General features: G+C 39.2%; 1 protein-coding gene across 29 annotated transcripts in view; it reads left to right on the top strand.

Moving 5' to 3' along the window:
* SVIL (supervillin) overlaps nucleotides 1-27,105 on the top strand; it is a 200,339-nt gene that overhangs the window by 161,476 nt on the left and 11,758 nt on the right. For 13 of the 29 annotated variants that reach the window (XM_042471304.1, XM_042471302.1, XM_042471292.1 and 10 more), the window contains 17 exons: nucleotides 1,934-2,066; nucleotides 6,643-6,690; nucleotides 7,579-7,656; nucleotides 9,222-9,287; nucleotides 12,935-13,085; nucleotides 15,566-15,655; nucleotides 15,748-15,834; nucleotides 16,239-16,416; nucleotides 17,395-17,567; nucleotides 19,141-19,296; nucleotides 21,337-21,473; nucleotides 21,974-22,121; nucleotides 22,251-22,396; nucleotides 23,463-23,638; nucleotides 24,138-24,279; nucleotides 24,792-25,068; nucleotides 25,838-25,989. In XM_042471304.1, coding sequence (XP_042327238.1) covers nucleotides 1,934-2,066; nucleotides 6,643-6,690; nucleotides 7,579-7,656; nucleotides 9,222-9,287; nucleotides 12,935-13,085; nucleotides 15,566-15,655; nucleotides 15,748-15,834; nucleotides 16,239-16,416; nucleotides 17,395-17,567; nucleotides 19,141-19,296; nucleotides 21,337-21,473; nucleotides 21,974-22,121; nucleotides 22,251-22,396; nucleotides 23,463-23,638; nucleotides 24,138-24,279; nucleotides 24,792-25,068; nucleotides 25,838-25,989 — 2,338 coding nt within the window. The remainder of the gene's footprint in view (nucleotides 1-1,933; nucleotides 2,067-6,642; nucleotides 6,691-7,578; nucleotides 7,657-9,221; nucleotides 9,288-12,934; nucleotides 13,086-15,565; nucleotides 15,656-15,747; nucleotides 15,835-16,238; nucleotides 16,417-17,394; nucleotides 17,568-19,140; nucleotides 19,297-21,336; nucleotides 21,474-21,973; nucleotides 22,122-22,250; nucleotides 22,397-23,462; nucleotides 23,639-24,137; nucleotides 24,280-24,791; nucleotides 25,069-25,837; nucleotides 25,990-27,105) is intronic. The other 16 variants (XM_042471305.1, XM_042471300.1, XM_042471310.1 and 13 more) reach the window with 12 other exon arrangements.

The following is a 27,105-nucleotide window of genomic DNA, read 5'->3' as shown; positions in this document are numbered from 1 at the left end:
GCCCAGGAATTTCCCATGTCAAAGGAGGACTGTGTGCCAAGAATCCATAGAGGACTAGAGATCCCAAGGATACATTGGGATACTGTTTCCATTTACAGTTTTATCATTATTTTGCTGAATGCACAAGCTTTTTATGTTGTTGTTTTGTGCCTTCAAGTCATTTCCGACTTACGGAGACCCTAAGGAAAGCCTATCATGGGATTTCTTGGCAAGAGTTCTTCAGAGTGCCTTTGCCTTTGCCTTGCCTTGAGGCTGAGAGAGTGTGACTTGACTAAGATCACCCAGTGGATTTCCATGGCTAAGCAGGGATTTGATCCTTGGTCCCCAGAGTCATACGCCAGTGCTGAAACTGCTGGCTCCTCCTTTTCATGAAAATATAGTCATCTCCTCAATGTGGTATTTGCAATCTAAATTTTGACAAGGAAGACAATAATAGGGAGCGAAGGAAGTTAATATTAAGAGGTAGAACAAGTTTCACATGCATGAACAATAAACAGAATTGGCCAGAGGTGTAAAGTAAGCAGAGAGTCTGTATAGGAATAACGTTAATGGATTTCCTGAACTGGACAATATAGTTAATAATATCTACTTTATTAGTGTCCTGGGTATGAATGACCTGAGGATACTGAAACAAGATTATTTACAAAAAACTTGGCATAATTGCACTACAATCAATAGCATGCCTCTTTAACTATCATGACTACATTCTACAGAATCATGGAATTTATTGTTGAAGCACTTAGAACTCTTGGCTGGAGACCCCTAGTGCCTTCCTACAGGGAAGTCTAGGCATCTTCAAAACTATAAATACAAGCAATCTTTAGGGATGGCATCATGGTAGTTAAAGTTATATGGAAGTGATATGTTTACATATCAGTTATGGAATTATCAGTTGCATATCAGTTATTCAGTTATGCAAAAACTGCTTACTGCAGTTTTTGTGGCTTTTTGCATTTTGTTCAGAAAGGCTCCCCCCCCTGCTCTGACCACCCATGAGTTGTCTCAGCTGATTACAATTAGCAGTTCCTGTTTAGCACCATACAGCATGAGCACTGGTCACTTATCATTTATTGCAGCTTGCGCTCTCTCCACTTGCCTTGGTCAACAAAGCCATCAGCTATTTAGAATGCAACTCCTTCTTCTACAGCCACTGCTTCTCTGACCACAAATAGCTGCTTCTGGGCTTTCTCTGGCTTCTCTGCATTAGACGACCCATCTGTCTCAAATTGCAGTTTTATAGGAAAAGGTGCTCTGGTTCCTATATCAATTATTTGATTGTATGTTAGACAAAGTAAAGTATTATACTGGTATTAAAGAGGCAAAACAAACCTTCTTCATTATTATTTTTTTAATTATTCAAAATTAATTGTACATTCTATGGCTTATGTTTGGGTGCATAAAATGATTCAATATCCCTTTATACGGTTCCCATGTTATTTCTTTTTGGGCAGTATCATACATACTAAGTATCTGCCCAAAATATAAAGTGCATATGTGCTACTTTATCAACCCCTATTTACTGGAATCTCACATTTATCAGAGGCCTAAGATTTGGCTGTGGCTCTCCTTGTTCAATGGTATGCTCACTGGAACATAGGAAGCTGCTTTCTCTCAAGCCGGGTGGTCTATCTTAGTATTGTTAATACTGACTGCAGAAGCTTTCTATGCTTTCAGATAGGAGACTTTCCCATCCAACCCCCAAGATACTAAGGACTGAACTTGGACCTTTTGTGTTCAAAACATGTGCCTCTATTATTGAACTGTGACCCATTCCCCCCCCCCAAAAAAAAAGGTTTGTTGGTGTTGCTTAACATATGCAACAGCCCCTGGGGAAAAAATAGAAAGGCTATTTTCAGTATATTCTTGTTCAGTATTTTCTTATTCAGTGTCCTATAGATATGTTTTGGTTTTCTTTCTGCTTTCTTACTTTTAGGCTAGCTCTCCTCAAAAAAAGTGGTGAAGAAGACTGGAAAAACAGACTAAACAAAAAGCAGGAGTTTGGTCGAGTATCAGTTGTTGAACGTGGCCCTCAGCTGCAAGAGGTGGAGCAGCTGTTCACAAAGAAGGTAAAGTTGCCCATTTTGGGGAAAAGTGTTCCAACACTTCAGCGCTGCAGATGCTTCAAACTAGACTAGTGTGCCTGTTTTGAAATTGTAGCTACCACTTGTAGCATGACATTCACGCTCAGCAGGGTTTGAGCTTGAAACCCAATAGTTTATCTTATTATGCTTCAAGAGTTTCTAACATAGACATTTTCTTATTTGAGCAATGAAAGTTTTCTGGACATGGAGAAATGTATTCTGAATTTGGACTGCATTGCTTTGGACTGCATTGTAAAGCTTTATTTGATTGGGGCCCAGAATTCAGGACCTAACGTTCTGGCAATACGAACATTTATTTAAATTTATTTGAGTAATTAGATTGCTTAAAAAGCACATGATTAATCAACTAAAATGCTTTAATCATTTGATCTTCTGGGAACATATTACTTCTCATCATTTTTTTTTTAAATTCTAAACTTAGACATATCTATTACTTATCAGTATTGCTGCTGGAAAATAGTACCTTTAGTTAAAAGGCTCTTGCAAATGTTCCACAGACACCATTCAGATGGACTGTCAAAGGTTATGGACCAATTGAGATTATCTTACCTTGGTCCTGTACTCCATTAGTTACTCTTGAAGGAAGACATTGAGGCTATTTTCACTGGAGTTAACAAAATCCTGACCTATGGACCATTATCTTCATAAATTGTTGGCTTTGACAATGGTTCCAGTGCTCGAGAAAATATGCCACAAAAATACTAGTGATGTATTGCCTTGATTTTTGTAGAACATTTCCCCTTTCTCCTATAATTTCTGTTGAATCATTTAAGAATTGCCTTGCTATATCAGACCAAAGGTTCAAAGTTTAGAAAACTTGGTTCTTTTATTACAGCTCAGACTGGCCATGCTGGCTGGGTGATTCTGGGAGTTGTAATTCAAAACAGTACCACCACCACCCAGCTCTGTAAAGGACTTATTTCCAAATCATAGCAACACTGAGAACCTGCAGTAGAAATTTCTACAATAAAATAAACTTCCTCTTTAAGAAAGTCCAGCATTGGGAAAAGCTAGACTCAATACGAATGTTTATACTAGCAATATAGATCCAGCAGAAAGCAAGTAGGCTATCAAATCTGGCCCAGATACTTTAAAGTATCTATTCTGGGATGCTGAACACGCACATTTTGATTTTAAGCCCAGTCTGTTAGAAAGGTTTTAAAGACTTCTGGGACACAAAAAGTCAAATACTGAAATCAACTTGGACTTCTAAGGAAGAATCCACATAATGGGAAGTACCAAATACTGAAAACATTTTTAATGATTCAAGGAAAACGTCAAGTTGTAAAATCTGGAACCTGGTTTAATTACAACACCTGACATACAAATGTATCTTGTAGGGCCCTAGGAACCATCAGCACTGATATCTTCTCTGGGCTTCCCATGGAAGGTCACTGGATTTGGGAACTTTCCACAATAACCCACAGTGGCTCCACATTGGGTGTTCCAGAGCATGGAGGGAAATTAAAAACTAAAAACCACTCTTGATGTGCTGCCTGCCATCTCTCTTATTAGATAGTACTGAGTGAGAGGACATTAACAAATAATGTGGCTGCACCAGAGGTCCATTGTCTAGGGTCCCTTCAGATTTGGAGCTAGCCCTTTTTGGGATGGTTCCACCTATAAGAAAGGAAGCGTTGGTGGGATCGGGTATATTATGTCATGTGCTAGCATGTGAGAAGTACATTATTAATTATGGGTTTGTTTAAACAATGCATATCTTTTTTCTAAAGTTCCTACTCCTTTTATTTAGTCATAAGATTGTCAGTTAAGAAGCAGTTCTGGTGCCAGACTTTTTAGGGCCTTTGGGAAAGGAACTTCAATCCTCCCTCTCATTGCAGAAATAATCCAGTTTTACACCACCTTAACTGCTATGGCTCAGTTCTATAGAATTGTAGGATTTGTAGTTGTGACACCAGAGCTCTCTGGCAGAGAAAGTTTAATGTCTCACGAAACTACAATTTGCAGAATTCCATAGCATTGAGTTAGGGCAATTAAAGCGGTATCCAACTGGATTATTTCAGCAATGAGCATTCAGTTTTGTGAGTCTGCCTTCTCACTGAGACTGTCCCCAGTTGTTACTTCTTCTTCATCTCTTCTTTGTCCTCATTGCTTCCAGTTGCTTGCTTAGCAGGCGGTGAACCTGTGAACAGCCAGGCAAGGGCATCTAAATCTCTTCCTCTTCTCCACCACTGATATATGGGCAGATTGAAAGACAAGTGAACAAGCCAGCAGGTAGTGGGAAAGTAGAGCAAGTGTCAGAGGTTCTTCTCAGTGAGTCCCTGCTTAATAATCCTGTCAAAAAGAAAAAAAGAGAATGGAAGAGAACACTGATGTGCTTAAAAGTTCCACATACTCATTTGTGGTTTTAAATACAAATTTGGAGATAATTGCTATTATTAAATCAAAATATGTTACATTTCATCATTGTGCGGAAGTCTGTGTAGCCAGGTGACATGTACCTGTTTAGTCACCTCTCTGAGGGCTGGGAAACTAGGGATGGGCAATTTCAAGACCCCTGCTCCTTCCCTTTCTTAAGGATCTTGTTTGGACTGCACACTCAAATAGACAGCCTGTAAGATAAAGGACTGTCCTCTGTAACAGAGGGCACATGGCCCCCTTGGTTGTCCAACAGAATTACTGCAGAAATCTCTGCTTCATCGACAGAGATGAATAGTGGGAGAGATTTTTCTGATGCTACACTAACAGCAGTTGATCAATGGAAGAGGTAGATCCATGTTATGGATTTCTCAATTTGTCGTAAAATACAAGTTTCTCCAATTTGAATGCCATTTCCCTGCAATTATCCCACTCCTAACTGGCCTTACATTCCAAATGATGTTTTCCCCCGCCAAACATATTGTGTGGGAATAAGTTGTGGCTTAATTTTAAGACAGGGACATTTGAATCGTCAAAGGCTGTCTTTTATCCAGTGCATGAAGTCTGGCATCTCTTTCATAGTTTATAAATGACTTAGTTACGTCTCTCCTGCCCTGATACTGTACAGATGTTTCATGTTGAGAATTGTTCAGAACAATTGTTCAGAAAGAACAATACTAGGCTGGTCATCTTGTTTTCATGAAAACTATGTATGCTATTGATCAGCCTCCACCCTATGTTGTTAAGTGGTGTTGGAGCCTGTGGCTGGTTTTTGCTTTTATTTTTTTGCTTGACATGTTGTTAAGTGGTGTTGGAGCCTGTGGTTGCTTTTTGCTTTTTGCTTTTTTCGCTTGGTATGAATTGCATGTGCTTTCATGAATAACCTGCAGCAGCAATTGGTAACATTCTTAAATATTAATGACCCTTCTGTAAGATTCCACATCTGTCAGATGGAACAAAACTGCAATGCTTTGGGGCAACAAGACAAATCTAGTCAAATGTTTAAAAGAGCCTTAGCTTCTTTGCCTCTAGGTAATATCTTCCCTTTTCCTGGAATTAAGAATATCTCTGACATGTTTAGGCAGGTTAACTCTCTGTCAAAAAAAGGAAAAAAGAAACCAAGCTTTGTACCTTTTTTATGTTCCATAAAACAGTTATTTAAGGCAGAAAATGTTTTTTAAAAGTTGATGGACCTCACATTTAGACGCTCTTTAAATAAAAACTGTTACTAATTGATTTAGATAGGAAAATTCTATAGATTTTTTTCTATGTAGTTTTAAAATAGTATGACACTATTTGCATACTTTCAGGGGATGTGAAATTCGCTTCATGTTGGCAGAAATGTGAGGCATAATGGTTATTTATTCCACAACTAGAATCTACTTTGCTTTTAACAGTAATAACTTGTTATTGTTATCTTCACATCCAAAAAACATATCCAAGGGTAGCCGTGTTGAACACTTTGTATAGCAAAGTACAGTAACATCCGGAATCCTCAAAACAATATAAAGATATCACTGTTTTGTGGATTTTGGATGTTATTGCCCTTTGCTATTGTTATATTATCTTCTAGAGCTCCCCAGCTTTATTAGCTTAATGCTCAAAGTTGCATTTGATTTGATATATTTATATCTTTAAATAAGAATGAAACTGTAACTAGACATGATCATTTTTCATATCCCCTTTTCCATCATTACCTCTGCCCTCTACATTTTTATAATCATACCAGAAAGAGTTCAAATGCTCTTCATTCAGTTATTTTTCTCTTTACTGAAATGCACACGCTTCTTTCCTAGTCAGCTTAGAGTTCCAGAGTATTAAACCAGCAGAAGTGATTTGAAATATATTTCATCCTATCAAACACCACCAATGTCCTTTTAATCTCTCACATTGCAGAGACTAAAAATATTAGCCCTAGGGCTGTAGGTAGAGACAACCTGAACTAGAGCTATTCTTATATCCAGTACTGGCAAATGCACCATGGATCTAGCTCCTAGACAGCAACCTGCTTTGCTTGTGGAATTTAAAGCTTTCATAAAGCTTGCACCCATTATGACTTTTAATCGGACTTGGGGCAATGACACTTGAAATGCAAACTACTTTCTGCAGTTACTCCTTTCTGTTACTCTCTGCAATGTTTCCTGTTTGTTTTAACCTATAGGAAGAAGGAGGAATTACAGATGATAATGACATGTCTAAACTGCTTTGGGTAAGCCTTACTGTAATGGATAGAATTCAAAGATATAGCTGTGTTAGTCTGTAGAATCAGTATGTAGAGAGATCTTGTAGCAATTTTGAGGCTCACTGAAAGAAAGAAATTGGCAGCATGAGCTTTCATAGACTTCAGTCTACTTCCTCATCCTCACATACCAATGGCGTATATGTGTCTGTACGTGGCTTCTACTCCACTAAATGCATCTGAGGAAGTAGACTGAAATCTATGAAAGCTCGTGCTGCCAATTTCTTTCTTGGAGTTAGTCTCAAAGGTGCTACAAGATCTCTCTACGTAATGCATAGAGGTTATTTAAGTAGTTGGTTCATGTTTTTGTTCCTTGGGTGCAGTTGTCCTTCCCATCCAACTGGATTTTTGTAAGGTGGTGGTGTATAGTTTGTAAAAGTTACTTTTGGAGATTATAACTCCCAACAATGCCCCTCACAGCCAGCACAATCACAGGCTAGGGGAGATTCTGGCAGATGTAGTCCGAAAATGCAACTTTTCCAAGAATATAATTCTTTACAATCATAGGCATTCTTTGTTACAGCGAGGTATAAATGCATTGCCAGGGGAAAGAATTGCTGTTGTGGCTGATAGGTTACTGAACATGGTCTTCACAATGCTTGCTGCCTTTGTTCAGAGTGCTTTCCTATCACTAACCTTTTTTTTAATTTTTGCAAGAGAGTGGCCTCAGTAAACATACTACATTTCTTTGTGTTTTTCTGAAGTTATAATATTGCAGCATATTTTCCATGGGGGAAAAGGTCTGAAATGTTATAAAAACTGTCATGAATTAGTTAAAATTAAGGGTTTCCCCCTACTTTCTTGCTATCATCTCCATATCTTTTTAATTCTACCCTATGCTTTTGCCCCTATCCCTAGGAACCTGTCTATGCTTCTACTTATTCTCCTGCTATAGCTGCTGTCCATAAACTTCATTCCTTTGTACCTATTATTCAGGTGAGCAAATCTTGCACACTCTAAAAAAGTCTTGCAATGATTTGTTGAGCATTTGTTCATGCGGAGGATATATCCTTCTGTTTTCACTTTCCCTACAGTTTTATCCCCCTATACTTCTATCTCTTTCTGTCTCTCTTATATATCAGGAAATAAGTAATACAGAAATATAGCATGCCATTATGTAGTCCCTTCCAGAATGTCACACAGCAGTTTTTGCTGATAATTGTCCCCAGACCATTTATATATATAATATATATGAGAGAAATTGGACTGTTTGCAAGCTATTCATTTTTAACATTTGAAGTGACTTTCAATAGGGACAGATTCATTTTTCAATTGTCAATTGCAGTATACTACATATCAGTGTTATGCACATTCAAATGCTCATGCAACACCTATTATGTTCTAGTTTGGGTCAGTTTGTAGATAATCATTCTTTCTGGGAGGTGAGTTCATGTTCTTTGTTTTGGTACATTAAAGATAGAAATCAGAAGTCTGTAATGTACATCAGTATGATCTCCCATTCATTAAAAACTGGATAATATACATCCCCTGGATTGTTTAATTGAACTAACTCCCATCTCCAGAGTGTAATTGTAGTGGTTCCATTTTGGCTATGTACCAAATGGTTTGTTTTCATACCTTTCTCTATTCTTTTATGAAAGTAGGGGCAAGAAGGAAAGCCAGTGAAATATACATGTGATTTACTTATTTAAATAATTTTGCACCACTTTTCAGATGAATGGATCAATACAATCCTTGCTGAACTCTCTCTGGAAGCCATAATCACCAAACTGAGGCTATCATACTTAGGCCATATCATGAGATGACTCATTAGAAAATGCTTGGCAAAGTTGTATGCAGTAGGCAAAGAGGGAGACCACATTGCAGGTGGATAGACTCAATCAGGGAAGCTACAACTACCCTCAGTTTGCAGGACCTGAGCAATAGCAATAGAAGCTTCATTTAAATGTTGTTTCATACCACACTAAGCAGTCTGTAAGTGGCTTACAACTGTAAGCTAATTGCCCCCAACAAGCTGGGTACTCATTTTAGTGACCTTAGAAGGATGCTAGGCCGAGTTGACCCTGAGGCTGGGATTGAACTCACAACTTTGTGGTTTGTGAGTAAGTGGCTGCAGTACTGGCGGCCACTCTTTCTCTTGAGTCTTAAATATAGATCTGGTCCCTAAACTGCTGTTTTATACCTGAGACATGTTGGAAGAACCTGGGGTTCTAGCACACACACACACGCACCCAAAAAAGTCTCCCTAGTCCTTCTCCAAAATACAAGCCTAAATCGTTTTACAAATAGATCTAGGACAAATGAAGCAAAGTTTTGTGTCAGTGTCTACATTTCACAGCTATGCTTTCACTGTCTAGGGGAGTAGCAATTTACTAGAATGGCTATTTTCATACCTATTCCTGTTATTCTACGTTCAAGCTGGTTTTCTTCTGTTTTGCTTATTCAGCTAGGAAATAGAGAGGTAGGTGCTTCCTATTTCTGATCTGTTCCTGCTCCTGCTTTACCTCTTTTTCTGATACTTCCATTTCTTTTTCCTTAAGGTCAGTAATGCTAGTTTGAGAAAGCCAAGTCCCTTGGCCTTTGAGCGTCACCCATGGAGATGGAAGGTGAAATAATCTGCCTGTTTCTTTAGCTTAGCAAAGAATGAGATGAAACTCTATTTTGGTAAAGCAGTGACTTTTCAGTGACATGACAGCTGCTTTGTAGGAGATTTGTCAGCGTACAGAAATGCCTGCTTGGCTAGATGGGTTCTGCCAAGGAAGCATTTTTTGCAGAGAAGTGGCACTTGAATAACTTTTTCTAATTGTATGCAAATGCCACCTTAAAGTATATGCATATGGAAAGTGTCATTGCAAGCAGACATTAGTCTACACATAAATATATTAATTCTCACTTTTGTTCCGTATCTTTCTATTAACCTTGCATTAACTGTTCTGCCTCTTGCAAGTTCTCTCTTGATCTTTTGTTCTGTAATTCCTCTATGCAGTCCTGCCACCACACTTCATAAATGTAAAAATTTAGCTGGTTGTGCTGGTTCACTTTTTGCTGGCCATCACCACCACCATCTTTATTTAGTTATGGCTTACAAAAGTGAAAACAGATACCATTGGATAGGTTTGCCTGTATCAAATGATTTCCCTCCTTTTGATTTGGTTCTGATTCTGAGGTTGAATGCTTGCTCATTCTGGCATAGAGCCAGTCAGTCTAGGAGTGGTTTTTGAAATGCAGCAACAAAGCTCACTCTCATTCCTTCCAAGGAACTGATTAGAAAAGAGGCATTGTCTAATTATGATTTTGAGAATACTGTAATGAGTGTTTGTATTACACTTGGCCCTCCATATTGGTCACCCCCCACAAAGGATACCAAAAATTGTGGGATTTCATTATAGTCAATGGATGCTGACTTGCACATGGCTGCATTGGCAGGACTGTGAGCACATGGTGCCACTGGGAACAATGAGATGGGACCATCCCTGAAAGCTCCAGTCTACAAATGGCTAGTCTCTTGATATGGAGGGCCGACTGTACATTATCTGAAGATAAGATAGTCTAGATTACTTTGGGATGAAGTTCATTTTGTATGATTGTGCGATAAATTGTATTGCTATGGTTTGGTCAATGGAAGTGAAAATGAATCCTGAAGTTCATCTGAGATCGTTATAAACATGCATACAATTGGCATATTGTTTTTGGAATTGTTGGCTCACAACTACATTTAGTGGCCCAGTTCTGGTTATGGCAACGTACTTGATCTCTGATATTTACACAGGGTTGTTGGTTCTTGGATATTTACTCTTTGTCACAGCAATAAGCATGTACCCCCTTGGCAGTTTCTTTTCCACTGCACTTGGTTAGTGATACATTCATGCACTAATATTTCTGACTCCTTCAAGCAGCCCATTAAAAAGAGAGCAAATGTTTAGCACTTAGAAAAACAGGACTCCACTGTTTAGTTCTAGAAGTGAATGACAGCTCCTTTTAGGTTTGTTCATTATTAATTTTTAGCATTACCTTGTATCGAAATGGGCCAGTTTCATAAACACTTTGCACCTCTACCAACTGCAAACTGACTATATACATGTACGAAGAAAGGGAGTGAATAGGATAAGTACTAGGACAGTGTTTCCAAAACTTTGGTCTTCTTGATACAGTCGGCCCTTCTTATACACGGATTCAAGCATCCATGGTTTGAAAATGTTCAAAAAAAGTATACATTTCAAATATCAAACCTTGATTTTCCATTTTTTATAAGGCACACCATTTTGCTATGTCATTATATTTAATTGGACTTGAGCATCCACAGATTTTGTTATCCATGGGGGATCTTGGAACCAAACCCCAGTGTATAACAAGGGTCCACTTTATTTTGGATTTCAGCTCCCAGAATCCCTGACTGTTGATCAACCTGGCTTGGGCTTTTGGGAACTGAAGTACAAACTCTGCTATAAACAAATACAGCTACCTGAAATCAAACAGACTTTTCAGATCTAGCTAGAAAGGAATGTACTAGAATGTGTTAAGTTTTCTACCCTACTTATAATTGTCTTTTCCCATTACTCTAAAGCAGGAGTGGGTAACCTATAGTCATCCAGATGCTATTTCACTGAAACTCCAAACAGCACTACAGCCAGTAGGGAAAGGGATCCAGGAAGTTAAGAGTCCAACAAAATCTGAAGGGTTACAATTGGCCACCTCTACCATAAATCAGTGTTCAGTGTGTAGATATTTTTAGTTTCCTGCTAGTTTCTGAAGCATTTAAAAGCAGAATAACAAGAGCTTTAGTAGGGAGAACAAGTCCATGGAATAATGATCACCTATGGGAAAGCAATTTTGAATGGCTTTGTCACATAGATAGTACATTTCCTGAGTATATTTAGAGCAGGGGGTCCCAACCTGTGCTTCGAGGAGCCAATAGGGCTCTGCATGCACTTCCCAGATGTTCTGTGGCCACTCCAGGAAAATGAAAGAAATAAAAATTCAATGAAATTAAAGAATAAGAATATATTCTTATATATACTCCTCAACGCCATTAACTTGTAAGACATAACATAGGCCTCTTAGGGGCTCCACCATAGAAATAAGGGTTCCGCTAGTCAAAAAGCTTGGGAACCACTGGTTTAGAGAAATGCTCAGGGGTTTTTTTGTTTTTGTTTTTTTGGCCCTGGACAGACAGGCCCTTTGGGGCGTCATGGCGACGTGCTAGGGTTGCCTCGGGGCGGCACGTGCACATGCCTCGCAACCCTAGCACATGACGAGGACACTGCAGCTGTGCAGCACCATCTACACGGTGCGCACAGCTATGATGTCGCAGCAGCACTGCGCAGTTGCGACGCCATCACGCCATCTCTGGTGGTTTGCGGCATTGCAACTGCACCACAAAAAGGAGCCACTTCCAGGCGCTTCTTTCTTGCTGCGCAGCAGCATCGCACAATTTGGTTGCTGCGGTACTGCTGAGGACCAAGGAGAGGCGCCTCCCCGGCACCTCTTTTTGGTGCTCTGTACTGCGCCTTTGTTTTTTAAATCATAGGTCTAGCTTCCTTCTTCCTGTGAACTGGTGTATAATGGAAACATATGAAAAAAATAACCAGATTAGGAACAAAGTACTGGAGCATCCTATGCAACATCATACCTGCAATGCTGTACTGTCGACAAATATTACAAAAAAAGTAGCTAAAACATACTCTCCAACATTTCACATATGTAAATGGAAACATATGTGACCCCAAGCAACATCAAAGTATGGTCAAGAGACCAAAGGCCATTATGTGAGGAAGAAAAGACAAGCTAGGAGACACTACAGCAGTTTGCTTTTGCTTGAGTCTACTAAGAAGGCTGAAATTTCACTCCCTTCACTGACTTAATTGATTTGAAACTACTTTTGTAGTTTGAACTCACTTTACAATGACTGAAGTAAGCTGAGGATGAAGGGGGAACATTGGAAGAGGAGAGAAGCATTTTTAAATGTGGGACATTTTTAAATCAGCTGAAAAGTTGGGACATCCAAGGATTTATCAGGACTGTTGGAGTCCTGATTGTGTTGCAGGAATTCTGCAAATAAAGTAAACAAAAGAACAAAGATACATTATGGGTAAAATGCCATCTAAGACTAACATGTTAGTTAGCAGGAGGGGAGCGGGGGATTAAAATAGGAAGATTGGAACATATAATACATTTTTGGCTTAGTTTGTTGTGCCTGATGATTCTTGCATGTTCAGACCTCCTATTCATTGCCACTTCTTTCTCTTTGTAAAAGCAGCGGATGTCAGATGGCTGTGAAAGTCAAATGACTATTGAAGAAAGAAAGCAACTGATAAGTGTTCGAGAAGAAGCTTGGAAGGCGAAGGGCAAAGGAGCATCAAATGACTCCACACAGTTCACTGTGGCTGGCAGAATGGTAAAGAAGGGTCAGTAAATTATCCATCCTTTACCTTTCTTTTTATTTTTATTTTAATGCTCGAAGAAGACATGCATGGGAGGATTTGCCAAGGAACATTGAATTATTTTATTATATGAAAGCTGCTCATTTTCATTTACTCCTTCGTTCTTTGTTGTTGAGCCATTCCAATTATCCTAAAAGCCTAGGAGGACAATGCAGCAGCAGCAGCAAACTGTTTGCATTCTGAAGCTGACACTGCGTTTAGCTTCTCCATGTACACAGATTACCTTGTAATTAGTAATCAAAATCTGTGTATATTATATGTGAGCAGTCAACCTGTACTCTGATCACATCTTGTTTGGGTAATTAGGTAATTTATATCTTACTGACTTTAGGAAATGTTTTAATCTCCTCTGACCTGTATCTTTACTCTCATTCTTGAGATTCATTTAAAGATGGATAATTCTGTTCAGAACATTGAAACTGCCTGGAAGGGAAGGTCACACTGGAACAGATGAGGGAATGGAAATAAGGCTGCACTTTAGATCTTGTTGGACTGCTTCTCCCAGCATGAGAGCTAGTGTGGTGTAGTGGCTTGAATGCTGGAGTATGACTCTGGAGACCAGGTCCCCACTCAGCCATGGAAACCCCTGAGTAATAGTCTCGCAACGTCAGACGAAGGCAAAGGGAAACCCTCTCTGAACAAATCTTGCCAAGAAAACCCTGTCATCTCTTTGTCTTAGGGTTGGCATAAGTCAGAAATAACTTGAAGGCACACAACAACATTCTCCCACCATTCCTTACTTGGGCTGCTGGGAATTGCAGAAATGCTACATAATTCCCATGCAAGTGTAGGTGTGGGCACAGAGAGAAAGTTGAGAATCCAATGTCTAGTGGAAAATTCTGGGATTGCAGGCCTGTAGTCCCATCAACCTAGGCCTGATTCTTCTTGATACATGATACCTAGAGCTGATGTAGTTGGTGGCAATAGGGAGGAAAAGGATACAGAAACAGTGGACCTAAAGGAAATAAACATTGGAGGAACAAGCTGTTTGAGGTCAGCAGATTTTTGTCTTCCTCCCCTCACCACTGTTGTGTAACTACCCATTATAAACACAGATTTCAACCCAAACTAGCTCCCCTTAATGCGGAGAGATGATAGGAGTTAGGGTCCAACAAACTCTAGAGGGCCACACTGCCTATTTCTAGTCTGTGTGGCTAGAGCAGGGACCTTTTGTTCAAAAGGTGGTAAATTTTTAAAAAAGCTTCCTTTACATAAACTAGGGTTGCATGTGCACTGCAGAAATAATCCAGGTTGATAGCACTTTAACTGCCCTGGCTCGGAGCTATGGAATTCTGGGATTTGTAGTTTTGTGACACATTTAGCCTTCTCTGTCAGAAGGCTCTGGTGCCACAGCAAACTGCAGTTCCCAGAATTCCATAGCACTGAGCCATGGCAGTAAAGGTGGTGTCAACCTGGATAATTTAGCTCACTTAGCTTCAGTCCACCAAATGGTTTAACTCACACGTGACGATTTACGTTGTGGAAATAATAAAAATTGCATTTGCCCCAGAAGCTGAATGGTCCTTTAAAATGGATTTTAGTCTGTGTCCTAGGGAACTGTAGAGTTCCTTGTAAGTTTATCCAGGATTTCTTTCTACAGGCAACAGTAATGGTAAACAGGATTATCTGAAGGTCAGTTTGCTCACTGCTGTGGAGCACTGTCTTGAGGGCATGTTGGTAGTTCCAGGGCATGCAAGGTAATAGTCAAAGTTTAGGAAAGTTACCTTGTTTGGACTGTAGTTCCCAAGATCTGTCAACCATATCGCTATTTGAAAGATTCTTGTAATTGTAATTCAAAAAGGTAACTTTTTCATGCTCTGGTAATAGGTGAGACCCAATAGGGCAGTAGTTAATAATCTGTGTAAATAGTGCTTTTTCCAGAACATTCTCTGGAATATGCAGGGGTCATTCTGACAGCAACCAGATACCGAAGCATTCCATGGTATAGTATCAGATGGTATTGAGTCCTGGAAAGACAACACTGGATTTGTCCATAAATATATTTGTGAGGTTTTGTCTTCAGCAAAGATCTCTTGATTTTTTTTCCTCCCACTGTGTTTACAAACCATACCATCTCCCATCTCTATCTAAACCATTTATTTTATCTGTCTGTGGAAAAGCCAGCCTTGTTTCCTAAGAAGGGAGAGGACAAAACTAGAAGCTAGAGTCTTAATGTAGTTACTTCAGTTACAGATCTTTGGCAAATGTAGAATGCACAGAGAAAAGGGACATGCCAGGTTTCTGAATCTCTTGCAAAATATGGATTTGCTCTTCCTTTTTTGTAATTGCCTGAAATGATCTCTCTGTGGTGATAAAAGAAATTGCTGATTTGTGCTAATGAAAGGAGCGAGACAGAGAGAGAGAGAGCTTTGCAAGTAAAATGTTTAAATATGTCAGTATGCCAGTAATTGAAGGATTTATTGTCTAATATTTTTATTTTGTAGGCTTAGCATCACCTACTGCCATCACACCAGTGGCATCCCCTTTTTGCAACAGACTGAAATCAACAACACCTATTTCAAAACCTCTGGAAGGTGAGGCTTTATGAATTGTGGTGAGAACTGTTAATTAATTTCTCCCTCTTCATTTTAATCAGAGTGACTGCTTTTATTCTTATTTTGTTTAGAAATTGAAGCTAGGCCTGATATGCAGTTAGAATCAGATATGAAATTGGACAAACTGGAGACTTTCCTGGGAAGGCTGAACAGTAAAGGTATGCACTGTTTTCAGAAAACTGGCTATGTTGAATTCCCTTCCTTTCTTCATTACTTCAGTCATTAATCAATCATTTTTAACCCTGGTGGCGCAGTGGTAAAATGTCAGTACTGCAGCTACAATATTGTGAATTGGATCCCACAGAGGCTCCAGGTTGACTCAGCCCTCCATCCTTTCGTAGGTTGGTAAATTGAGAACCCACCTTGTTGGGGACAATTGGCTTACAGACTGTAAACTGCTTAGAGAGTGCTGAGTTCACTATGAAGCAGTATAGACATGTAAAGACTATTTCTGTTGGTAATTACTGCAGTCATTAAATGTTTCCACTTGCAACTGAAAATAAAATTCAGATACTACTGATCGTGAACAATATTCCAGAGAATCTTTTTCCCCTTCTTATAGTTGGTGGAATGCAAGAAACAGTACTGACAGTTACAGGAAAATCTGTGAAAGAAGTGATGAAGTTAGATGATGAAGAAACGTTTTCCAAATTTTACCGTTGTGTGAATTACCCCACCTCTTCCTTGCCTTTGGAATTAGATGAAGACTTTGATGCCATATTTGATCCTGATGCACCAAAGTGAGCACTTCCATTTTCATACCTTTCAAAATACTATATTTGGATTCTTAGTGGGTTGAATGGTATTATGGCTTATGAGATTGTCCTTCCTTTCTCCCTTTGAAGCATTATTCCATCAAAACTCTCCTACTGGAGACTTTGACCTGTGGGATATATCTGCTGATGGAAGTGCTAGAAAGTAAAAACCTTGCCACTTGAAGACTAAGAAATACATACAAATAATATTAGTGATGGTAGTAGCTTCAGTTACTGAAACAAATTAGTTTTCCTTACATATTTACCTCACTGATACCCATCTTTGAAGGAGCTGAGTGGGGGAGCCATTTCTAGTGCTTGATAAATTCACCTCTTCCACCATCTCCTTCCAATTTCGTCTCTCATTTCCTGGATGTAGAAAGCATGCAACAGAGCACTGGAGTGTGCAGACTTTGTGTGCTGGCTATATCCTTGGGTAGTAGCATGGTATACCCTCTTTAAGGACACCAAAGTAAAACCCAATATTAATCCTTCTTGTGGCTTCCATAATTTAAAAAGTAGAAAGAGTCACATTATTCATACCTCGCCTACTGCAAAAATAGAAGGTTAATAGATTGTTTTACTAAAATATGATAGTCAAGGTGCAACTCTCCAGATGTGGTTGGACTATGTAATTCTCAGATGTACTAGATATCATAGCCAATGTTAAGGATTGTTAGGAAATGAAATCCTATAAAATGTGGAGGGTCACAATTTGACCACCCAGTCATTAAAAAGATTATTTTTACTATAGGATAAAATACTGATTACATCAATGGATTGAAAAATGGCCCTTGAGAAGTAGCAGAATTTAGCGTCCCAGATCTTGGTTCATACATTCAGTTGTAGAGACAGTTGCATGGTATACCCTTGGAAAACAGTGCATGAAGTCTCTGCTTATGTCAACATTTAATGGTATGCTGATAAAGCTTAGGTTAAGTGTGGAGATCTTTTGCTTCTCAGGTTAATTTCCTCAGTAGCAGAGCACAAGCGTGCAGTAAGGCCTATGCGCAGAGTCCAAGCTTCCAGGAACCCTTTAAAAATGCTGGCAGCAAGAGAGGACATTCTTCATGAGTATACGGAGCAAAGGCTAAATGTGGCCTTTGTGGAGTCAAAACGGATGAAAGTTGAAAAAAGTAAGTTTGACATCCCAGAGATGACTATGCTGCTTACAAGCAAATCAAAGACAATGTTGTCAGGATGCATAGTTTAGCTTTGAGAAATAAGAGTACGTACTGTAAATGGTATGTCTGTTCAAACATTACTATCCCAGATCAATAAACCATGGCTTTCATAACTTTCTTAGGAGGCAGGGGTGAAACCATAGTTTCCAGGTCCTAATATAGTGGATTTTTTTTTTTAAATGAGCCACAGGATCAGTGACAAAGTTGTGTGCACAAGTACAGAAGTAAGGAGAGAGAATATGGATACAACAAGACTCACTTCCAGTGGTTTATCAGCCTGAGGTTATTATGTCTGAACTAAACTAAGTGCCGATAGATTATTAACTGTTTTGCTTTAAGTATGCAGAACATAAAAGCATAGGCTGGTATTCTACATCAGCTACTCAGTTAAGTATACTTATGACTAAAGACTCCCGACTAGTTTGTGATTGTAAATATGGAAGATTTACCTAGATTTACTCATTTGTATCTGTTCCATATCCATGATCACTGTTAAAAGTCATGACTATGGCACTGTTGCTATGATTGTAACTCTCTCACCAACTCACTTTGTTGCGCATCCGCTGCATAAGGAGAAAGCAGTCCATTTTGCTGGCCGTCAGAGCACAGATGAATGATGTTTTCATCAAGTTTGAGAGGAGCAGTCCAGGAAACATTACTTGGCATACTTAGCTAAGTAGTAGGTGTTGAATACTGACCATACTTTTAAATTAATGCACAGAATGATGCAGCCAAGGGGAAGGAATTGTCACTTATCACTAGAGATACCATGGCACCTTTGGGATAGGTGCCAAAAGCACATCACACGAATGGGTATTCTTTAATATTCCTACTGATCCAGTGGCACCTAATGACTTCCATGTTAGTAGCTCAACAAATTTTCTCTGGATTTTAGTCTGAATTTTGAAAGGACTATTTAAAATACTAAAGCCCATCCCCAGAATAGGTTTGAAACCTTGAATTGCTCTTCTAAAGTTCAGATTGAAACCTGGAACCCGCATCACCCCCATGGACATGGGAAGTGTACTGATGTACTTGACTAGGAAAGTGGGAAGAAACCCTTTGTTTTCTCTCCAGGTGCTAACAGATCTAGATCCCATGGAACACCAGAACAACCATTGTGCAGAAAAACACACCCCCAAACCCTGTAAAATAATTATTGCATGCATTTGTACTTGCTGCTCTAAGTACTTACAAGAACAAGAAATTTGAATGTTAAATGGTTCAATTTTTCAGTATAAACTTGAAACCTTCCTCCTGAAAATGTAAGGGTCTCAGATTAGTGAGTAATTTGAGCTCAACCTCTTTTTATGTTGTCTCTTTCAGCAGCATCTGCAACAAAATAAAAAAATAAAAAAGCGGGAAATGTGAGCCATGCATGAAAAATAACCCAACTAAATAAAATATGGAAATGAAACATAATATAGTTTCCTTGTTGTTTTTTGTGTGTGGCTTTCTTTTTCTTTTCTTTTTCTTGCTTTTTTTTCCTTTCTGTCCTTTTCTTTTCAACTTCATGTGTCTTAAGTGTCTGCAAACTCAAATTTCTCAGAAGTAGCACTTGCTGGCTTAGCAAGTAAGGAGAACTTCAGCAGTGTTAGCCTGCGTAGTGTCAATCTAACAGAACAGAACTCAAACAACAGTGCTGTGCCATATAAGAAGCTGATGCTCTTGCAGATCAAAGGTATGTAAAATAGCTCTTAATGTACTACTTTTAAAAAGAGTAATCTGAAATGCAAAGTATTAAAAAACAGTGAGAATTTTCAAAAGTGACAGAGGGAGAAAAACAGACTATTCTTTCTTGATGCCTCCTGCCTCTCCCCATAGTGAAGAAAAATAGCATCCATGTAATGGGACAGATTCCAAAACTGACAATGAATAAAACTGTGTCATGTGATTCCTCAAAGGTGTCATTATACTGGCCAGTTTATAAACAGAGGGAGATAATCTTTACCCTACAAGTCAGTACTAAAAGACATATGCAGTATGATAGGGATAGGAAATAGAATTTGGTTTACAAGCCTTCATGGCTAAGTGGAGATTTAACCCTGTATTTACTGAGCCCTGGTCTGCCCCTCTGACCACTCTATCACACTGGTTCTCAAATCTAGTCTGCAAACAAGAAGGCCTGTATGCAAGAAAATAGGTTTTGGATGCTAGCTGAAAGAGAGAAATAGGACTTGTGACTGCTATGGCTGCTATATGTGTGTGTGTGTTACTTCAGTGCTGGTATCTCTTAAACCTTGCTGTCCAACGCAGCATTGCATACTGAAGTTGAACTTCAAATGAAAGACAGAAACTCTTTTTGTCTGTGTTTCTGTATATTTTTTATGTTTGGGTTTTGGGTGCCAATGGCGCGTTACAGACCCGCCCCTTTGGGGCAGCCTGTAGGTGCACCTTTCCCCTGTGTATCGGGGCCTCAGCTGCCAGACCGGCAGCCTCCGAGGCCCTGATCCGCCGCTTTGTAGGCTGCGGGGAAGCGGCAAAAGGCCGCTTCCCCACAGCCTGGAAAGGGGTGTCCTTGGGGCTTCAAGCCCCAAGGACACCCCGCAGCGGTGGGGAGGAGGAGAAAGGGGCCACTTGGCCCCTTTCTCCCTTGCGTTGCTGGGCGCAGCCGTCTGAAGGCTGCGCCCAGCGACGCAAACCAGGAAGGAGCTCCGAAACAGAGCTCCTTCCTGCTCCGCGCAAAGCGCGCATTAAGCGCTCTCGCGCGGAGCGATGGCGTCACATCCACGCCGCCTTGTTTGGAGGCGGCGCGTTCATCACGCCATCATGGCGGCGGCCATGTGGAACGGCCGCTGCCGTTTTGTACGCGCAGAGCGCTTACTAGGGTTGGGGGGGTGCGGAAGCACCACGCCTTCCTAACCCTAGTACGCACTCAATGTTTATTTAGTAAAAATGGCAGCAGCTGCACAGAAGTGGGAGATACTTATAGGCTTGGGGAAATCCCATTATTTCCAGTGAGGGGTTCATTCTTGGTAAACTCTGTGGAATGAATCCTTTTTGTGTTGTTGAGAAGACCTACTGAATCTAGGATTTACCTGTGTCCATTCAACAGTTGGTTCACTGGGTCCACATCAATTGGGACTAACCAAGAGGATTCAAGCCTTTGTGTCCATTTGAACTCCAGGGTCCTACTACATTAATCACTCCTCTTCCCTTGTTGTTCCTCAGTAGCAACTGGTTTTCAGAAGTTGCTATGTCTGAGTCTTGGAAGTAGCGTATAGCCATTGTGACTCACACCCACTGATTTATTTTCTATAAATTTGCTGAATCATCCCCTAAAGTCAAACTTCATCTGATAATAAAAAATTCCATATTTTAACACCAGTATGTGGAAAAATACACCCTTTTGTCTGCCCTGAATCTTCCACTCTCAGCCTCACTGAAATGACCACAGATTCTAGTATTATGAACGTTTTCCCACGCCATGCATAATTTCTAAACATCTATTATGTCTTTTCTACCATGCCCCCTCCTAAATGAAATGAAAATGAAAGAAGATGGATGGGGAGGAACTAATCATTGCAATCTTTCATCAAGACAAGTTGTTCCATCAAACAAGCATTTTCCCATATAAAACATGTCTTGCATAAAATGACATTGGAGAAAATTGACCATCATTATCTCAGATGGATTTCTTTCTGGAAAAATCAAACATGGACATTGGCTCCAGTACTTATTTAAAGGAATTTAATTAGTCTGGGTTTTTCTCTCTCTGTAGGAAGAAGACATGTTCAAACAAGATTAGTGGAACCAAGGGCTACATCGCTTAATAGTGGTGACTGTTTCCTGTTACTCACTCCCCATTACTGCTTCCTGTGGGTAGGGGAGTTTGCAAATGTCATAGAAAAAGCAAAGGTTAGTATACTAAGGAATTGTGATAAAAGAGTGCTATTTCCTTCTACGCAATATTCTGGGGTGGTTCATCTACAGACAGGATGTAAAATAACACATAAGGTGGATTTTAGCCCTAGTATGTTTAATGTGATGTGAATATTGATGAGACCACTTCTCTTCCTCTCTTTCCTCATCCCCAGAAGCTAAGGTAAAAGATAGCAAGTTGTAAAATCTTACAAATGGCCATAGGTAATCATTAGGAGAAAATATCTTTATTCAAGCAGGAAAAAAAATGGACTTGAATCCCAGGATGTCCTTTCTGGTTTCTGAAATTAAATGAGATATTTTTTTCTTTAAGTGGAAACAAGAAACTCTATTTGTATCTGACACAGTTTCCTTGTTCAGTATTGTTTGTGTAATGAAAACAGCAGAGCACGCCAATTCTTCCTTTCTCTTCTGAACTGAGCAATTGTCCCACAGCTTAGGAAAGTCTATTCAGCTAATCATGTTCAATTTCTTAGGCTTCAGAACTTGCAACTTTAATCCAGACAAAGAGAGAACTTGGCTGCCGGGCTCCGTACGTGCAGACTATAGAGGAAGGAATCAATACCCACACTCATGCAGGCAAAGACTTCTGGAAACTTCTTGGTGGTCAGACAAGTTACCAGTGTAAGGAGGTTTTTGTTTTTTCTCTCTCTTTCTGACTGCCTGTTGTAGAAACATTCCAAAATTACTTCTTCCACATTATAATGCATGTGCTACATTGGTAACGTTTTTGTTTTCTCTGCTGATTTCAAGCTGCCGGAAGACCAGAGGAAGACGAAATGTATGAAGCTGCTATAATAGAAACAAATTGTATTTACCGATTAGTTGACGATAAGCTCATTCCAGATGATGACTACTGGGGAAAGATGCCAAAGTGTACTCTGTTAAATTCAAAAGAGGTATAGTAAGTGACATATTAAGTTCAATGGCAATTTCATTGTTCCTTTTAAAATGGGAGGGAGTGCAGACAAACATTTGCCTTTTGTCCCATTTTCCAAGCTCTGAAAGTAGTGGGGCCAACTCAGCCCTTAAATGAAACATATTGTTAGTGCTGTTTTGATGGCTAGGGGAGAGATAGAATTCTTTATTTGAAAATACAATTTCAGTTAGGTCTAAGAATTTGCAGGTCAGTACATAGGAACTGTAGGAACCAAACAGTATTCCAAGAAGCAGATAGTATGGCTTCCTTACTATAGAATCTGAATTTGAATCTTTTTACAGGGTAGTGGTGGTGGTGGTGCAGACTTAATATAATTAGAGAAAGTGTTGTAATAATATTGAGGGTAGCCAACTTGGAAGTCAGCAAAATTTCCATTGATTTGCCTTGTTTGCAAACAACCATAAATCCTGGTTTAGTATTATGAGTTGCAGCAACCCTTTGACACATTTCCGCATCCTCTGACATATCATGTTCTGGTTCTGGTGCACGCTTAGGTTATGCATATGTATTTATATTGTATGGAGGTTTATTGCACCTAGTGCACTGTATTTACATTTTATATATAGCTGTGTGATACTGCTTTTTATTATGTTACTAGTATTTTGAAATGGCCCTTGGGCTACTCAATAAATTGTATTGATTGATTGACATATCTATGAGAAGACAGGAAGTTTTTGTTTGCCATATAATTGGAAGCCAGACACACAACTTACCTATTGTTAGTTGAAACAAGAAAGCTTCAAACCATAGTTTATGAAGCTGGTATGTTTCAGCTAACCATACATTAGAGGAGATATAGTTTAGATTTCAGATGCTGTGCTAAACTTGGGTTAATTTATAAAAAGACAAAAGTTTCTAATCTCTTCCACTCAGCTAGAGCTAAAGGGTCAAAAAAAAAGACAAAGGCGGGGGAGTGTATGAGGGTAATTTCATTCTTGAAATGCTAAGGTGTGGTTTAGCATTACCTCTTAACATTTGATTGAGTGAATATGGCTTGTTATTTTCTTCACCCCATCCTCTTTCAGGTCTTGGTGTTTGATTTTGGTAGTGAAGTATATGTTTGGCATGGGAAAGAGGTCACACTAGCGCAAAGGAAAGTGGCATTCCAGCTGGCCAAACACTTATGGAATGGTACCTTTGACTATGCCAACTGTGATATCAACCCTCTGGATCCTGGTGAATGCAATCCTCTTATTCCAAGGTATCAAATTCTTTGACTCTTAACAATACATTGAATGAGAATTTAATAATCTGGATTACATGTATGCTAGAAGGTTCCCTTAATTTGCTAATTTTTATGGATTTGAAGAAGGAAAAAGATGATGGCTTGTATGCGTTCACCTGAAGTGTTCAGTATTACAAAACATATAAAACTGGTGCCAGTTCAAGGGAAGCAGGAATGTTAATATTATGTTGGGAAGAAGAAATATTTCAATTTTATTTTTCAAATTATTAGGAAACATTATGCATCCCATTGCTCTAGTACTTGATTAACTTTTGTATTAATGCATCAAAAGATAAAAAAAATTACTGAGAAGATCTTGTAATTTACAAAAATCAAGAATTACAATATTCATAAGTTTGATGACAGGCAAAGATTTTTATTTTTATTGCACTCTGTTGCTATTTTCTTTTATAGGATGAAATATTAATTGATGTTAGAGCCTTCATTTTGTTTGTCTCTCTCTTCTGTAAAACAGAAAAGGACAAGGGCGACCAGACTGGGCTGTTTTTGGCAGGCTTACTGAGCACAATGAGACAATATTGTTTAAAGAAAAATTTCTTGATTGGACTGAATTGAAGAAGCCTACTGAAAGGACTTCTGGTGAATCCCCTCACAAGGTAGGAAATTTATCTACTCATCTGTAATAGCAGTTATAACAATGTTGGCTGATATGCATTGCAGATATTGCTTTGTAATGTACTTTGCACACAATCACAAAGCAAACTGGTAAAGAAAAAAAGTGCATTATTTTGTGCTTATTTTACTGATGGAAAAAGTGAAGATGATGATTTTGTCCTGTGAGTTAATGGACAGGAGAATTCCAATATAGCCACCAGTGTAAATTGTCTCTCTATGCAAAACTGACAATGATTGTAGGATTTCCTATGGTTTCATGCAAACTATAAAACAGAAGAAAATTTTCATGTGCAAAACTGTGGTTATTATTACAAACATAACACCCATCACTTTGTGATTGGCAACCTGTGTAAATTGTTGACAAACCTTCATAGGCCTTTAGTATTGTGATAAGGGGTTTAAGTCCATTTGGTTTGCTTTCTGTCTTGCTAGATTTAACAGGCTTTTTAAAACTACTTTCTTAAGCTGAAGCTTGCCTTGTGTCTCATTACAGGAAGAGACCAAGTCTGATGCTAAATCATATGATGTCATGCGAATGGTTCCCATGCCTGATACTACAGTTGGCACAGTCTTGGATGGGATAAATATTGGCCGTGGCTATGGATTGATTGAGGGAGATGATGGGAGACAATTTGAAATTATCACTGTCTCTGTGGATGTCTGGCATATCTTGGAATTTGATTACAGCAGGCTCCCTAAGCAAAGCATTGGACAGTTTCATGAAGGAGATACATATGTTGTGAAATGGAAGTATCTGGTGAGCACTTCAGGTTAGTAGAAAAGCAGAATTCTCTGCAATAAATTATTGATTTGATTGAATCAGGTAAAATTAATCAGTGCTGCTTACGAGGCACCTAGCTTATCCTAACACAGCAACAGTTGATTTTCTCCTGTTTAGTGTACTCAGCCCTTTTGACATTTTGGGAGATACCTGTTTGTCACCAAGATAGACAAATGCTGTTTCAAATGATGCTTAGTTTTAAAACAGAACTACTAAAATGTTCTTAGCCTATGATTTACCTCTTGAATGAATATGTTATATGAATAAAGAAGCCAGTGGTTATTTATGAAAATAATATATCAGCAATTTAAGTTTCTTGTACATAACGTAGGTCTTCTTGAAACAGTTTCCAATTAATATAATATTTACCAAAGAGAATTACACCTCTTGCTGCCCAGCTGTATCTCTCTGCAATATTGTTCAGCACTGTTGAATAACCAACATCTAAAAATAAAATCCATCAAAGTTTAGTATAATGTAGATAATGGCACAGTACATTTATTTTAATATGGTAGCATGGTGAAAATATATACAATCACATGCATATTGCATCTGTGTACACTTTTATTCTGGATCTTTTGTATTTTTGCCTGCCAGATCACATGTACAATTTATTATACACACACACACACACACACACGTGTGTGAACACTTTGCACTGCTTTGATTCCATATTTGTTAGCTTAGCTCTAAATGTGAGGTCTGAGTTGGATGTGTGCCCTTTCAGTTATCCAGCCTCTTTTGGTTTGGCTTTGCAGTTGGAAGCAGACAAAAGGGAGACTTACAGACCAGGGTTGTTGGCAAAGAGAAGTGTGTGTACTTCTTCTGGCAAGGAAGGCATTCTACTGTCAGCGAGAAAGGAACGTCTGCACTGATGACTGTGGAACTGGATGAAGAGAGAGGGGCTCAGGTGGGGAAAACACTTGCTTCTATTTTTCAAGAGTGTCTAGGGGATCTTCCAGACTGCATTTTACCATTCAAAAGGCATTGGACACCTATCCTGTCTTTTTCTCTTTAACATGGTATGTGTATATGAATAAAAATTATGTGGAAAGCAATGGGAAAGGACAAGAAAGTTGCAAATAGAGGATGTCAGCTTTGACTCATGGCTACGCTGTGGATGATATATCTCCAAGACCCCCTGTCCTCAACTGCTCTGCTCAGGTCCTGCAGGCTCAGGCCCATGTCCTCTCTGATCTAGTCTAAACATCTGGCATGTTGTCTTCCTCTCTTTCTGCTGTCTTCCACCTTTCCTAGTATCACGGTATTTCTAATGATTCATTTTTCCTCATGGTGTGGCCAAAGTATGATAGTCTCAATTTAGTCATATTGACTTCCAGGGAGATTTCAGGCTTGATCTGTTCTAGGATCCATTTGTTTGTCTTTTTGGCCATTCACAATAACCTCAGCACTCTTCTCCAGCACTGCATCTCAAGTTGATTTTCTTTCTATCTGCTTTTTTTCACTGTCCAGCTGTCTCACCTGTACGTGGTGATGGGGAATACAATGGCTTGGACTTTAGGATTCTTTGTAGTCCTTTCATAGCTACCCTTCCCATTCCTAGTCATCTGGACCTTTCATTAAAATTCCATGAATGAGGCAGGACACTTTCAGGATAAAAAGGCTCATTTTGAAGCAACCTGAGCCATTCTCTAGGAAGTTAACAATAAAGCAGTGAGTGTCAATAAAGCAGGAGTGGGCTAGTGCAGTGGGTCCAGGGGTCACTTTTTTGCTCTAGGACCCTCAGAGGGCTGCTTGGGAATTCTAGAGGTGTTGAGGACAACAAACTATCCTTAAAAGCTACATGTGGCTTTAGATCCGTGGAAATCTATGGCTTTGTTCTATGGCTTTAGATCCTTGGAAATTCAAAGATAATTCATTGCAAGGCTTGCATGTCAGTAGGCCCAGATATGAAAAGCATATGGGCTGGCATGTTTAGAAGTGTGCAGCTGTAACTATATTGGATACAAGAATGGGGGAACACTCAATAGTTGAATATCCTTTAAGGGCAGAAGGTCCTGAGTTC

Source organism: Sceloporus undulatus, chromosome 6 (genome assembly GCF_019175285.1).
Source record: "Sceloporus undulatus isolate JIND9_A2432 ecotype Alabama chromosome 6, SceUnd_v1.1, whole genome shotgun sequence".
Lineage (NCBI taxonomy): Eukaryota > Metazoa > Chordata > Lepidosauria > Squamata > Phrynosomatidae > Sceloporus > Sceloporus undulatus.
Note: the sequence above shows the minus strand (reverse complement) of the source record. Positions and strands in the feature narration are given on the sequence as shown.